Source organism: Alexandromys fortis, unplaced genomic scaffold, assembly GCF_014885135.2.
Source record: "Alexandromys fortis isolate MF-2015 unplaced genomic scaffold, M_Fortis_MF-2015_v1.1 scaffold_349, whole genome shotgun sequence".
In the NCBI taxonomy this organism is placed as follows: Eukaryota; Metazoa; Chordata; class Mammalia; order Rodentia; family Cricetidae; genus Alexandromys; species Alexandromys fortis.
This window is the reverse complement of record NW_026068216.1, coordinates 609,972-623,999: the sequence shown is the minus strand read 5'-3', so window position 1 is coordinate 623,999 and position 14,028 is coordinate 609,972. Positions and strand designations below refer to the sequence as shown.

The 14,028-nt window shown below is 39.3% G+C and overlaps 1 protein-coding gene across 1 annotated transcript; it reads right to left on the bottom strand.

The window, feature by feature from the left end:
• Positions 1-3,403: 3,403 nt before the first annotated feature.
• Positions 3,404-12,670, bottom strand: LOC126493432 (patched domain-containing protein 3). Its single transcript, XM_050130437.1, has 4 exons — positions 11,756-12,670; positions 10,748-10,869; positions 7,010-7,155; positions 3,404-5,000 (listed from the first exon to the last, which is right to left on the bottom strand). The coding sequence occupies exons 1-4, from the start codon at positions 12,668-12,670 to the stop codon at positions 3,505-3,507; spliced, it is 2,679 nt and encodes an 892-aa protein (XP_049986394.1). The 3' UTR covers positions 3,404-3,504.
• Between the last annotated feature and the right edge of the window lie 1,358 nt (positions 12,671-14,028).

The following is a 14,028-nucleotide window of genomic DNA, read 5'->3' as shown; positions in this document are numbered from 1 at the left end:
AGGTCATTCTTTTCACACATATCTGAGAGTGCAGAGATACATTGACATAAAAACCCATATGCAAGTATATGAAACTGGAAAGGGCTTTATAACTGCCCAAACATCTTCCAACAGAGAATGCAAAAATAAGATGTGGTATATCCGTATGATGGACATATATTCAACAATAAAAACAAACTGCTAACTTATGTACCAGATAAATCTCAAATTAACTGAGCATTGTCAAAGAAGCTGCAGCCAACACACCACATAATTCCATCCATGCAACATTTCAGATAAGCACACTCTATGGATAGAGAAGAGCCATAGAAGCAATGCCAGGGCTCAGTAACCTGGCTCCTCCAACTCCACTGGATCCACAGGACATATTTTTGTTTTTGAGGCCCTCCTATCAGCCCTTGTAGTATCATTTCAAATGTATTTTAATAAATAAAGACTTCCCAGAGATCTGAGAGTAAAACAAAACCAGGTTATGGTAACAGACACCTTTAATCTCAGTAGCCACAATGACACACACCTTTAATCCCAGTGACACACTAGTTGCCATAGAAACTGGGTGGTACATGCCTTTAATGACAGTGGCGCACACCTTTACTCCCAGCCCTAGAGAGAAATATAAGACAGGGGAAGAGAGCTCTTAGAAGCAGTCTCCTGAGATTTCAGAAGGTACTATCGCCATTTCAGACTGAGGTCGAGGTAAGAGCCAGTGGCTGGCTGTTTTGCTTTTTGGATCTTCAGACTGAACACCAATTTCTGACCCTGAGCTTTTGTTAAATCATGCTTCAAGCCCTGTTACCAACCAGAGGAGAGGGACAAAGTCTTAGATAAAGGGGTCACACAAACAAAAGACAAGAGTTTATACTTAAGTAGCCACCTCACCAAGAGCTGTGGGAGGCAAGGAAGTATTGGCTGGTACTTCACTGTGTTTGGGGTGATGGAACTGTTCTCTTTTTAGTTTTTTCTTTGTTTGTTTCTTAAGCACAAAGTCTCATGTAGCCCAGGCTGACCTTTAGCTCCTGTTTCTCTCTCCAAAGTGCTGGTGTAACAGGTGTAAACTACCACGCTCATTCAGTCCTACAGTTTGGAGGAGGTAGTGGTTACACAACTATTGGCATTTGCCAAAAAAAAAAAAAATCACCAAAATGGAAAGAATGGACTGTAAAAATGCAAAAGTTAATACAAAACACATTATTTTAGAAATTATTTTTATAGTACTGGGAACTGAACCCATGGTTCCACATATGTTAGGCAAAAACTGAACCACTAAGCTGTATTTCCAACCCAATACAAACCATTTTAAGGGAATATTCTGTGAAGTTTTGTAGGCTGGATATTGGCACAGCCATATCTGATGGAAACGGCAGAAATCATAAAGCCAGCACAGCTATTTGGCAAAGATCTAGCAAAGCTGAGCCACATGACGGCCGCCATACTACCTTTGCTTTTCATCTCCACCTGTTGCATACTTGGGAGACTTTTAATATTTGTACAATTTGGGATATTGGATTGATGGAACATTTATTATGAGTCATTTAGGCCTTCTCCCAGGGATGGCATTTCTAAGCTTCCCTAGCACAGTCCCTAGCATACAATTCCCCTCCCCCCACTTTGGAAGACATCCTCATCTACTTGAAGGTCTTCCTTACACCTTGCAGGTTGTGACACACATAAAGAAGCCAGAAGTCCTCTGTGAGTTCGAGGCCAGCCTGGTCTACAAGAGCTAGTTCCAGGACAGGAACCAAAAGCTACGGAGAAACCCTGTCTCGAAAATCAAAAAAAAAAAAAAAAAAAAAAAAAAAAGAAAGAAGAAGAAGAAGCCAGAAGTCTCTTTATGAGGTTATAAGACATTCTGAAACATCTGTCCCTATACTTATTCAGGAACAAGATAATCAAAACAAAGTAAACTTCAAAAGGTCAACAAGATTCGGTGGGCTAGAGGAACTGGCCACAGTTCAGATCACAACCCTCTTCCCACTGTACACTCAGGCAACTGCCTGGCATAGGCAGCAACAAAGTTAGATTAACTGAAGTTGCCTCTGTCCTACACAGAGACTTATACTGATGGGCAAAGAATGATATAGAAACATGATAAAAGTATTCCATAAAGATATAAAATATAAACATTATATTATGCCAGAATTTGCATAATAACTGCAGCAGCTTTGGCCTGAGGATATTTCTTGGGCACTCTGACCATTAAGAGTTAAAAATACACTGCTTGGGATGTGGCAGCATGCTCAGGATGGCTTGAAGATGGTTTGATCAAATGTCCTTGTAGTCACAGAAGCAACCAGTCTGAGAACAGCTTTTCATATGCCTCTAGATTCTTAAAAATTGGGTTATGGGGTTAATGAGTAAAAATGATAACTCTGTTAATCAATAATGTCAAAACTTGAGGGAAAATGATTGGAAATGATAAATCTGTTCTGTCATAGTTTATTAATGATGACTAAAAGATGAGCAAGAAGAAATAAAACATATGTCCAAAACCAAAAATAATATAATACATCTTTTTGGAACAACATCCCTACTTACTAATTACTAATAAATTTATTTATTCAGAATTGAATGCTATCTCCTTCAAAAAACTATGTATGTTCCCAAACAGCATTATGACAAAGGTGGCAGGGCTGGCACACACCTTTAATATCAGTACTCAGGAGGCAAAGGCAGGCAGATCTGAGTTTAAGGCCAGTCAGGTGTACAGAGTGAATTCTAGAACAGTCTAGAACAGACAAAAAATCCCTGTCTCGAAAAAGAGAGAGTAATGTCTTGTTTTTGATAGCTGAGTACCCACAGTATCTAGCTTACAGTCCCTTCATGGGCCATCTCTGGAAAGGTTCCCTAGGGTATGTAAGAAATCAGGCTGAGCAACCCATGAGGAACAATCCAATAAGAGTTTTTCCAACAGTCTATGCCTCAGTTTCTGTCTCTCTGTTCTTGTCCTGACTTTCCTTTGTGATGGACTGTAAGCTGCAAACTGAAATAAACCTTTCAAATAAAGTTTGGTTTTGGTCATCACATCAATAGAAAAGTAACTAAGACTTATGGTAGATATTAGAATAAAGATGATAACATTTTTCTGAATTTGGTAAAGACATTTTAATTTTTCTCAGAATATGTTAAGGAACAATTTAATATGGAACTTCAAAATCAAGAAAACATCTTTTAAGTGGAATGACTATTTTTAACACTTTGTATCTGTTTTCAGTTATATATTAATAATTCATACTTTATTAGTGCATACCAATTGAACAAACTAACGGTTTTTATTGAGACATTTTCATACATGTATACAATGTTCTTTGTTTATATCCAACATTACCCTCTCTTCCCTCCCACCCCTACCCCTGGTTTTTCTTACCCTGAAATGCCTCTTCTAATTCATCTCTCTCTTTTTCTATTGACTAGTCTTAATGAGTACATTTTGCAATCAGACTGGATTCAGGTCATCAGGAATTCTCTAACTGGTTAGGGCTATTTACCGTGTATTGAAACAAACTTTCAAAAAAAGGTTAAGAATACTGGAATAAAAATTAGGCCATGAGCGGCCCCAAAAAACATAACAAGAAACATAATCTTAAAAAATGTCCTGAAGATGTAAGCTTTAGCTGCAGATAAAACACACACCCCTATTATTGTTGAAATTGCACTTTGCAACACTGGATAGCCTAGCATATATAACGCCTCAATTGACTTTTTATTTACTGAGGTCTCAGAACTGGAAACAAATGCATAGGAAATGTGTGCAGAAAAATCAAAAGAAAACCCTATACAAATAACAAGATTAATCATGGATATGGAATCAAGATTAACATTCCAGAATGCCATGAAACCCGTCACTCCCACAATCACAGATGCAATAGCAAAAGTAACCCACAAGGAGCACACTGGGTGAGGAATTAGCAATAGGGAGACAATGAGCATAGCTGTTGATGCAACCATGACATTCCGAACAGTGTTTTCTATTATCGCAGCATACTGATCAAAATAGATGAATGCCTGGTTATACACCATCAAGGGAACCTCACAGTTCTCAGCTATGCTTCGTAACTCTAGTAACATTTTCTTCTTACTGCTTGACGAAGAAACCCCTACAGTCTGAATGAAGCCTCTGGAGGCAATGATCTCATTTGATGAGGAAATATTAACATCATATGTAAAAATAGGGGAAACTTTTAAAAAACCTGAAATATTATTCATAAATATATTCTTGTCATTAGGATCCTTTCTACTGTTATTCATATATTGAATATATGCTTTCAACCAAAACTCTGTGAGATTTTTATCTATATATTCATTTTCTTCAAATTTTACCATACAGTTGTCCAGCTTCTGTCTTACATCACCATCCCAGTAGTTAACACTCTCAGTGACTATGACCATAACCCTTGGACCATAGTCTGAAAAATAATCTTCCTCAACATTAAAATATGGTGTGATGTAGGAATCATCGCTCGCAAGGTTCCGAAGATCTAACCCTTCCTGCACTTGGAAACATCCATATATACTGCTTATGATGTAGAAAATGTATATCAGCACTACAAAAAACTTGGCTTTAGAAGTTGTGAGGAAAGGACCAAAATAGTCTCTAAAGAACAAATTCATTGGATGCTTATCTTCCCCATTCTCCTCTGGGGTTGAACCAAATGGGACACAGCAGGATTTTTTTAATGAGGCATATTTTGGGTCTGGCTTTTCTAGCCAGCGGAAGCACGCAACTTCTCTTTTACCATCCAGAGCCATAATTGCTCCAAAACAGGTGATACTATAAAAATAGCAAAAGAGCAGAGTTGTTCCTGTATAGATGCAAAAATACTGTACAGACCTAAAAGAGCTGCTGATTCCCGTGTAAAAAGCAAGGACATTGGTGAGGGTGGTGATTGTAATGGACACTGCCACCTTTGAATATGAATTGGAGAGTCGTTCTCTTATGCTTTCCATGAGGCTGGTCTTCTGCCAGGCGGAAATCATGATAAACATGTCATCAACCCCAACACCTATAACAAAAGAACAGATCTTTCTATATATTAATAATACACATTAAATATTAAAACAACCAAGCATTGTTTATTACTTGTCTTGAAAATCTGTTTCAACACCATCTTCTCAGTCTGCTTCTGAATTTATGGCAAAATTTGTCACTCTTTCCTCTGTAATAGGTCTTAGCTTTGTACATACCTATGTTGCTAGTACACAGAATACTCCCTAGTGTTTACCCAGGGTGTCTTCGTGATAAAATGAAGACATCTACCTGATTGCATACCAGTTGAAACAGCATCAGCAATCTGAGTCATTTCAACTAATACACAAACACATCCATCAGACATTCTGTGGGAGTTGGCAAATGTTTTTGCAGGTAAGCATAAGGCCATCCAAGTTGTGCCATTTTTATTAGGCATACACACAAATCTAGTGTCTCTGTTGGTTTTTGACACCTTGCATGCAGTGGACAGAATGTTTCTTTGGTCCTGAGATGAGAAAGGTGTGCAAAAGTGAATCTTTGGAATCCTTTCCATGGTGCCATTTCATGGTTGGCTTGAAACAAAACTGAAGAATGTTTGAGAGCTTTTACATTAATAGTGTAAAGAATGAAGATGCAAAAGCAGGGAGACTAGACAGTCTGAGCCAGCTACCAATGACTTCCCTCCAGCATTAGACTGAAGTGGAGACCACTTGCAGTCAAGTGTGCTTTTAATTTCCATGTTTATTTAACAGCAGGTTTGGGACTGCAATGCTGATCTTTACTTCTTTTTCATTGGTTACAAGTTAAGGTTAGGAGAATACTGAAAATTACAAGCTGGCCTGTAGTTCAGATATAATTGAGGTAGGAAGTTGCGCAAAGGTAGAGGGACTGACATATACTGTATGGTAGCACCCCATGACCAGCAACTGAACAGAGGAAACAATCAGAGGCACTAAAAACTAAGAATGGAATGGAATGCAGTGGTAACTCTTGGGTGTTTAAAACCTGATTTTATTACTTATGGAAATTTGTTCAGAAATTCTCCTCACAGTTATTGAGTTGCTAGAATTACATATACTCTTTACAAATCTATACTTACACTCCTATGGATATAGACCGTATGAATACAGTGAGTACAAACTGGCTTACAATAAAGACATCAACCTAATTATTGATGACTATGGGCACAGTGGCTGACTGTATGAACATGGGAGTGTAATCTTAAGAGCAGGCTAAACTGATGTGCAATATAAACCCATCTATTTACAGGGGAATAAACTGATTTCTCTCAAATTGCATAGTTTGACATGCATACTTACTGTAAAATAAAATTTAAAAACAGCAATACAAAAAACTATAATCACCCTTGCAAGAAAAATTCTGAAAACACATTTAAAAAATTCATCTAGAATTTGTTCTATGCAGCTACATCCATGAAATTATCTATTGCATGTATCTTGATTCATAATGACAAATTTTCATTTAATTCATTATATGTCTTTTTTAAAAGGTCAAATACGGTTTCCATTTTTAATATGTTTGATTTGACAAATGCCATATTGATATGGGATCAAGTTTCTTTCAATATTTTCTCATTCTAAAAGACACCAAAATAAACCCACTTGTTCTTATGATCAATTACATGTATCAAATAAATTTTATAGAACTGAAATTGTTGCTCTATAATTTTTTGCTATAAACTTGGGGAATACAAACCAATTTATATTTTTTCTACAGCAAACTCTTGAGTACTCATTCACACACGACATTCCAAAATAATCTTGCTAGTACTGATTAACCTAGAGAAAAACTTTTTTAAATTTAGTGTGTATCCCTTGATACAAAATACTTCTTGCATATTTTCAGTGTGAACTAAAGTCCATTCTCCTTTCTATTTGTTTGGGATACTACATTTTTCCAACTCTGAAGATAGATAATCCAATTTTTTTCTTCCAGTTGCTTGATCTTTCTACACAAATGTGTTCCCTTTTTCACCCCACATACCTACAGGCTCAACACAGCTTCATATTTTGTTTTACTCACCAAGAATAAGAAATGGTGAATTTGCAACTATGATCACAAACGGGACTCCAATGTGCAGCATCAAGCCAAAGCCGCTCACCACTGACAAGGCAACACAAAACACTCCAGAGACTGCTACCCACATTTTGTTTCTTACACAGTCCAACCTGTAAGTTTAGAGAGAAAAATAAAAACTTGTGATGGCAGCTTTCATACTGAAATCCGACCAATTGGTTGTTGACTTAGACACCATGGCAAAAGCCTCTAGGATGATAATTTTTATATCTGTCATATATATATCTCATATCCATACATATGCATATATACATAAATAAATATATACATATTACAGGTACATCAAACAATCCCTCAGGTCAGGCAGTTATAGAAAAATCAAATTGAACTATAAAGGACATGCTAAACAAACAGAAAGAGATAGAAAAATACCTCCAGAAATAGACTGTATAATGCTTTATTAACCTTGAATTTTCTTATCACTAATGAGAAAGAAACAACAGCAGAGAGATTGGATAATAGAAAAAAATTTTGAATTAAATCAGCCAGTGTATATCAAGAATGTGTTGACTTCAGAATGGAAACTAGGAGATTGGGGAAGGGGTTTCTCTCTTGTTTCTACAGGAGAAGAAGAGCTATGGATATCATCAAAATTAATAAAAATTCAGTTTGAAAAAGAGAAATCTCTGAGACATAAAAACAGTTCATCCACAGAGATTACAATCATATAAGTGGTAAGAAACCCTCATAAGGGTTGGGGCAGATTCTGTTCTTGTCTTTGCAGAAAAATACTCATCTTCAAAAAGTCAAGAGACTTTGGACATTTAGATGCCGAAAGAAGAAAACATAGCTATCCAGAAAGAATCAACAAGCAAAGAGAAATTTGACTTATGGTACCATATCCTTTACAAGGTAAAATTTCATTACATATATATTCACTTCTCAGTATAACAGAAGCATAAATCACTTAAAAATCAAAGTTGGCTTTGGAGTTGAACAATGACTATCCATCTCTAAATCCAAGCATTTTGTTAAAAGACAAATTCAGAGTTTCTGTCTCATATAGAGCCATCTGGTATGGGACAGAAAAAAGAAAGAATTTAGGAAAGATTTTACTTTTCTCCATAAATATTTCTGTCTCTATCATACCTTTCATTGAATATATGTCTATATGAATAATAATGATGAACAATAAATTTTCCTGCAGTATTCTTTGAAGTTTCCAGGAAGAAGATGGGGGTCCCACAACAATGATTTAATCTGGCTGTTATGACATCATGATGTTGATAATGTTACTTTAAGATCAGTTTTGGGTACCAGTTTTGAGCACAAAATGATTCCAACTTGGTCAGCTGAAATGGTACACCTTCTTACGACATTATGGCCAGAATTTCAAACGAGAACTTCAGAAAAACCCTACCCACTACTCAGAGACTATTTGCAATTATATCAGACAGTACTCTTGAAATTTAACCATCATTTTAGTTTTTACAGGATCCCATAGAAAGAACATGGCCTTCATGACAGCTGGAAGTAATTCTAGAAGACAATGTCCCTTCGGTTAGGGACATCAATTAGGGGTTGATTATAACTGGCATAGGGTTGGAAGTTGGGGTGTAAATTTTGTAATCTCAGGGATCTCCTTTGGGGGATTAAAAGTAAAAAGGGGATATAAATATGACAAGATAGAAAGGTAGATTATTGAATCTATTCTAAAAAGAAAAAGGAAGGATATAGATATGATAAAAGGTAGATGTTGAATCTACTTTTTAAAAGCAACTATTAATTTTAAATGTTTTACATTGGTGGCTTGATACTTTATAAAATAAAAACCATTGATTTAGTTCACAATTCTGAAGGTCCAAGAGGATGATGCAGCATCTTTGCAAGAGCTCCTCGCACTGTGTTATCACATAGTACATGTCTTTGTGGTAGGAGAGAGAGAGAGGGAGAGAGAGAGAGAGAGAGAGAGAGAGAGAGAGAGAGAGAGAGAGAGAGAGAGAGAGAATAAAAGGAAAGATGGGAAAAGAAAGATTTTCTGTTTTCATAACAACTTTTTGTTACAAGAACTAATGAGAGCCATACCAGTGCTCTCTGAGGACAGCATCCCTATCACTTTTCATAGACTCTACTGTCTCCCAATATCACAATGCTAAAAACCAAGTTATCAATACATGAACTAGGACTCCCTCAAACCACATTCAAAGCACAGTCAAGGGCAAGCTGTGTGTGAAATGGAGCACATATTCAGCTCTTTGTCCATCCAACCCCTGACTTCAACTAGACATAAACATAGTAGTACAAATAGTCTGCAATTTCAAATTAGTCCAGTAGATACTGTACTAAAGGTATGGAAACATTGTTTAAAATCATTTTCATGATTTTTATCTCTTTGATGATGTGTGCTTTATAGAAAGGTTGATAATTTGAAAAAGGAAAGAAAAGAATTGGAGTACAACACATTTTGAACAACCAACCTATTTCCTTGTCAAGACAACAGAAAATTTTAAAATTTTTGGATTTATTTTCTTCTGTGTGTATGCTATATCTGTATGTTCATAATGCCCATTCCTTCTTCCCACAGAGGTCAGAAGAGGATGCTTTATCATAAGCCACCAAGTGAATGCTGGGAACTGAACCTGGGTTCTCTATAAGAACCATCCCTCTGCCCCCATCAGTACATTTTAAAACCTTGGCAATACACTACAGGTTTTAGACTTCACTTGCTAGAAAGTGCTTCAAAACCGTGAGTGACAACTATACTTCCAAATACATTATGGGGAAAAGAAAACAAGTTAGGGCCCTACATGTGTGGATGATGAATAGGAATTCAAATCAGAGATTCTAAGACAAAAAAGAAAGAGCGCATTCAAATAGGCAAAGATTTCTTCACCTATTCCTATTCCAGGAAGGAGGAAGAAACTCCAGAGACACACATCTAGGAAAGCAAAAGCTTGTAAAAATTCTCATAGATCTGCTAGGAGAGGAATCTAACCAGTCAAGACGCAGAAAAACCCTCAGTCTATCCAGTTTCCTTGCAAATTATGCAGAAAGTTCTAGGGATACAACTTTCATGAGTGGCCACCCATGTTGAGTTGTGCTTTCTGGTGATCCAGCTGCTCTTTTAAGTCACCCCTATTCCTATAAGTAACCCCCTTACGCATATTACTTTTAGTAACCCCATTAAAAACTCATTAGTTCTTCAAATTTAAACTCTGCACAATCATTACTTTGATCTATTGTGAGCTCCCTTTCTGGGGTGAGTAGGTGTGTATTGTGTTGTGTTTTCCCAAGAAAAGTATGTCATACAATAGTGACAAATGATGTTCCAATAACAGTTGTTTGGAGGCAGTGGAAAGTGCATAATCAATGGTGGTTCCAGAAGATTAAACCAGGGCTGACAACTTCATGTCACCTGCTCAGTGTATAGATAAATACGCAGAAAAATGAAAAAACGCCACAGAATAATTTTCATGAAAAGTTGTAATGAGGGACTTAGCTTTTCAGACCTCAACAAACTCTTTAAAGAGTTAGAAAAAGGAGCTGGAGAAATGGCTCAGCAGTTAAGAGCATTGGCTGCTCTTCCAGGGGACCAGGGTTTGGTTCCCAGCACCCACAGAGTAGCTCACACCATCTGTAACTCTGTTCTAGGGTATCTGACAACATCTTCTGTCCTCCATGGGTACCAAGCAAGTACACAGCACACAGACATATGCGCAGGAAAACACCCAAAAGTGAGATTACCTGAAACATGATACAACTGCAAACAGTATGATTAAAATGTATGCCAGATGGAACAGAGGAATCACAGTCTTGGAGGTTGCCTCAAACTCTAGCTGCCTTGAAATGGATGTAAAGTAGACTACCTGCAACAACAACAAAAAATACTCGGTATCAATCCCAGTTCCAGAGTCTGTCAGAAGTTACAGACTCTGCTGGACACTTCAGCTTGTTAATGGCCACGCTGTAAAAAGTCATTGGTTTGCCTCACAGAATCTGCAGTGTGCTTTCCAACCTTTCCCTCAAAATGCAAAGTTTAAATGGTTGCTCTACATTTTAGCAAGGTTTTTTTTTTAAAAAAAAAAAAAGCCAACCCTAAATATAAACAAACCAAAATTGAATTTTATGCACACTGTAAAACCTTATCCTCACTGACAACTGTGGGAAATTGTGGGTGTATTCTACATTTTATTAGATTGGTGTCTTCATATTTCAGTTGCATCAGTAGCACTTTAAGAAATGCTTGGCTTCCCAGTAACCATTTGCTTTCACTAGGGTTATTTATTGGAATTGCTGGCCCAGAATTTTAACAGATGACATATACTTCAATACTAAGCTAGGTGTCTTATCTATAACTAACCATAAAAGGGCTGAAGTAGTTATCTTCTTAAATAACATGACATAACTCAAAAGTCTTGTCTTTTAATTCCATAGGGCACAACCAGGCTGTAGGAACTCCTAGGAACAAGAATGGGCTCAATAAAATATTTTTCAAGTAACTTAATTAGAAAACCAAACCCCACACCACGTGTGAAAGTCATTTTCTATATTAAGCAGAGTTCCTGATGCAGGATTCGTGTGCAGACAAGAATGGTGCCAATGCTTTATGATCTGTGGCTTCATCTATCCGTGTTACAATGGGATTCCATACCGAGCATAGCAGAGCATATTCAGCTTTACTTCAAGGGCCACCTCATCTCCAACCCTCCCACCCTTATTGGCCTCCCTTGCAAACCCTAACCTTCAGAATACCTCTGTCTCTTCTAAAGTCAGACTGCTCTTCATGTCGTTGAAATGGTCAAGAAAGTGAGTCAGCCATGCCTTGCTACGCTCACTGTCCTCGGGGTCTTCGGTCTTGAGGTAATACAGCAGCCTCAAAGCTCGGGACTCGACAAGTCGTTGACTTCTTCCCACCGATTGGCCCAAGACGTTTCCCCCAAAGAAGCCCGCCAAGTAGATGAAGTGGTTGGACATGTTATGAATGGGGAAGGTGAGTCTTGATAGATCCAATGACAAGTTATGCTGCCAGGCATACAGCAGAGGGTTGGGTGGCACGCACAACGTCTTGTACTTGGCGCACACCTCTTTGTACAGGATCGGCGGTCCGTTTTCCTGTCCCACCTTCAGAGCCTGCACCGCTTTGTCCAGCTTGCTCACCTCTGTGAATGTCCTCGGCTTCAGGAGCGAGTCGGTGAGAGATACCACCAGGATGGACACGAAGTTGGCCTCGGAGCTGGTCCTGGAGGCCGAGAAGCGGTACGTGTCGTTGGTGCTGAAGTGAGCCTGCACGAAGCGCCGCTCGGCCTTGGCAGGGCTGCCAGTCGGCGTGTACTGCTCCTCCAGGTTCTCCTTCTCCTTGGGCAGGAAGATGAGGCCGGTGCCCAGCGCGACCGTCAGCAGCAAAGGCCCGAGCAAGAACAGCCAGGGGTGCGAACCCACCGCGGCGCCAAGGCGCTGGAAGGAGCGCGACAGGGGCGCTTCCAAACAGTCGGTGTGGCAGCGGCGTGGCGGAGGAGCCTCCTGACCCACGGGCGGCAAGCGCTCTGCCGGCGGCCCTGCGGCCCAGCTAGGGCCAGCCTCGTCGGAGGACTCTGCCTCCAGTCGACCTTCAGACAGCGTCTCCCGCTGAGCCTCCTCTTGGGGCACCACCTTGGAGGAGGAGATCATGTCGCCTACAGCTGCTCAGAGCATCTGCTGCCGAGCTACTTGCGCGCCCAACGGTCTGGGACCCATGGACCGTTGGCTGCTGGAGGCGACGGTTGGGAGCACGTGACCGAGGGGGCCTTCCTGATCCGGGGTCTGTCCCAGGGTTAGGGTTGGTACCATTCTCCTTGTTACAGAGCTTCTCCTCAAGCCAAGCCCTATGGAGCACTTCTCCCTCACTGCGAGTATGAGCTTACCCCGCCAGCATGGCGTCCCAGTGGCAGGGACAACTTCACACTTGCTTTGTCGTAGCCTAGTCGCTTTTCCCTACTAGACTGTCAAATCTCTGAGAATGAGGCTTGTATCTAGGCTTGTTAACAAACGTAAATGCCAATCAGGAACGGAAGCATTTCTTAGAGGAAATACTGCTTAAACAATTACAGAGTTATCAATCTGAAGTTTACAGTTTCCAATCAAAACAAAAACTGTACTGAGACAGTTAGATTTGAGATTCATTATAAATTGGCACCCAAAGAAGGAAGTGTAGCACATAGATTGTTACTTTCAGCTTATTTCCTCTATATTCAAGTAAAAAGCCTGTAACCAGATAGCACTTACTGGAGATTGGTTAAGATCATCTAACAAAATTTCCTCTAAAATTGTTGCATCTTTGTGCACTTTGCAGTGTCTATGAACCAGTATCAGTTGCTTTTATCACAGCAGGAGGCAGATTCTTTGATAATTTGCTGAGTTATTGTGCCCATCCTGGAACTGTGGTATGCAATCGTGTGAATTTCCAAATGTTTATTCACCCCAAAAAGGAAGGGCCTAACAGATTAAAGATTCTGCCCCCGCCCCACTTTAAACAAATCAATGAGTATTAGGATTACTTACAGGAGCAGGGGCAACAGCGCACCACCAAAAAGACCCACCTCAGTCAGCATTTTACTTCCTGCCTAGAGCTAGGAAAGGGGGGAACAGGAGTTGAAATAGAGGAGTGGAGGAGATCCTGCTAATAACTCACTTACTACACGTCTCGCTAATCTGATGTATATTTCTGTTGATTTTGTTTCCATAGCTGCAGGCTAAGGGCTCCTGTAGGTCATCACAACCATTCTGGAATATGCCAAGAGGAGTAAGTAATCCATCACCTGTGCTTAAACTGAGGTCAGTTTATGGTTGGCCAAAAATTACAGATGAAGCCAGATGCAGTGGTTTGCACCAGTAGCCCTAACTATTCAGGAAGTAGAGATAGAAAGATTGTAAGTTCAAGGCCAGTCTGGGCAACAGAGTGGGACATGTCTCAGAACAAAATATTGAAGCGGAGAAATGAGACTGTAGCTCAGTGTTAGAGTGTTTGTCTAACATGTACAAGATCCTGT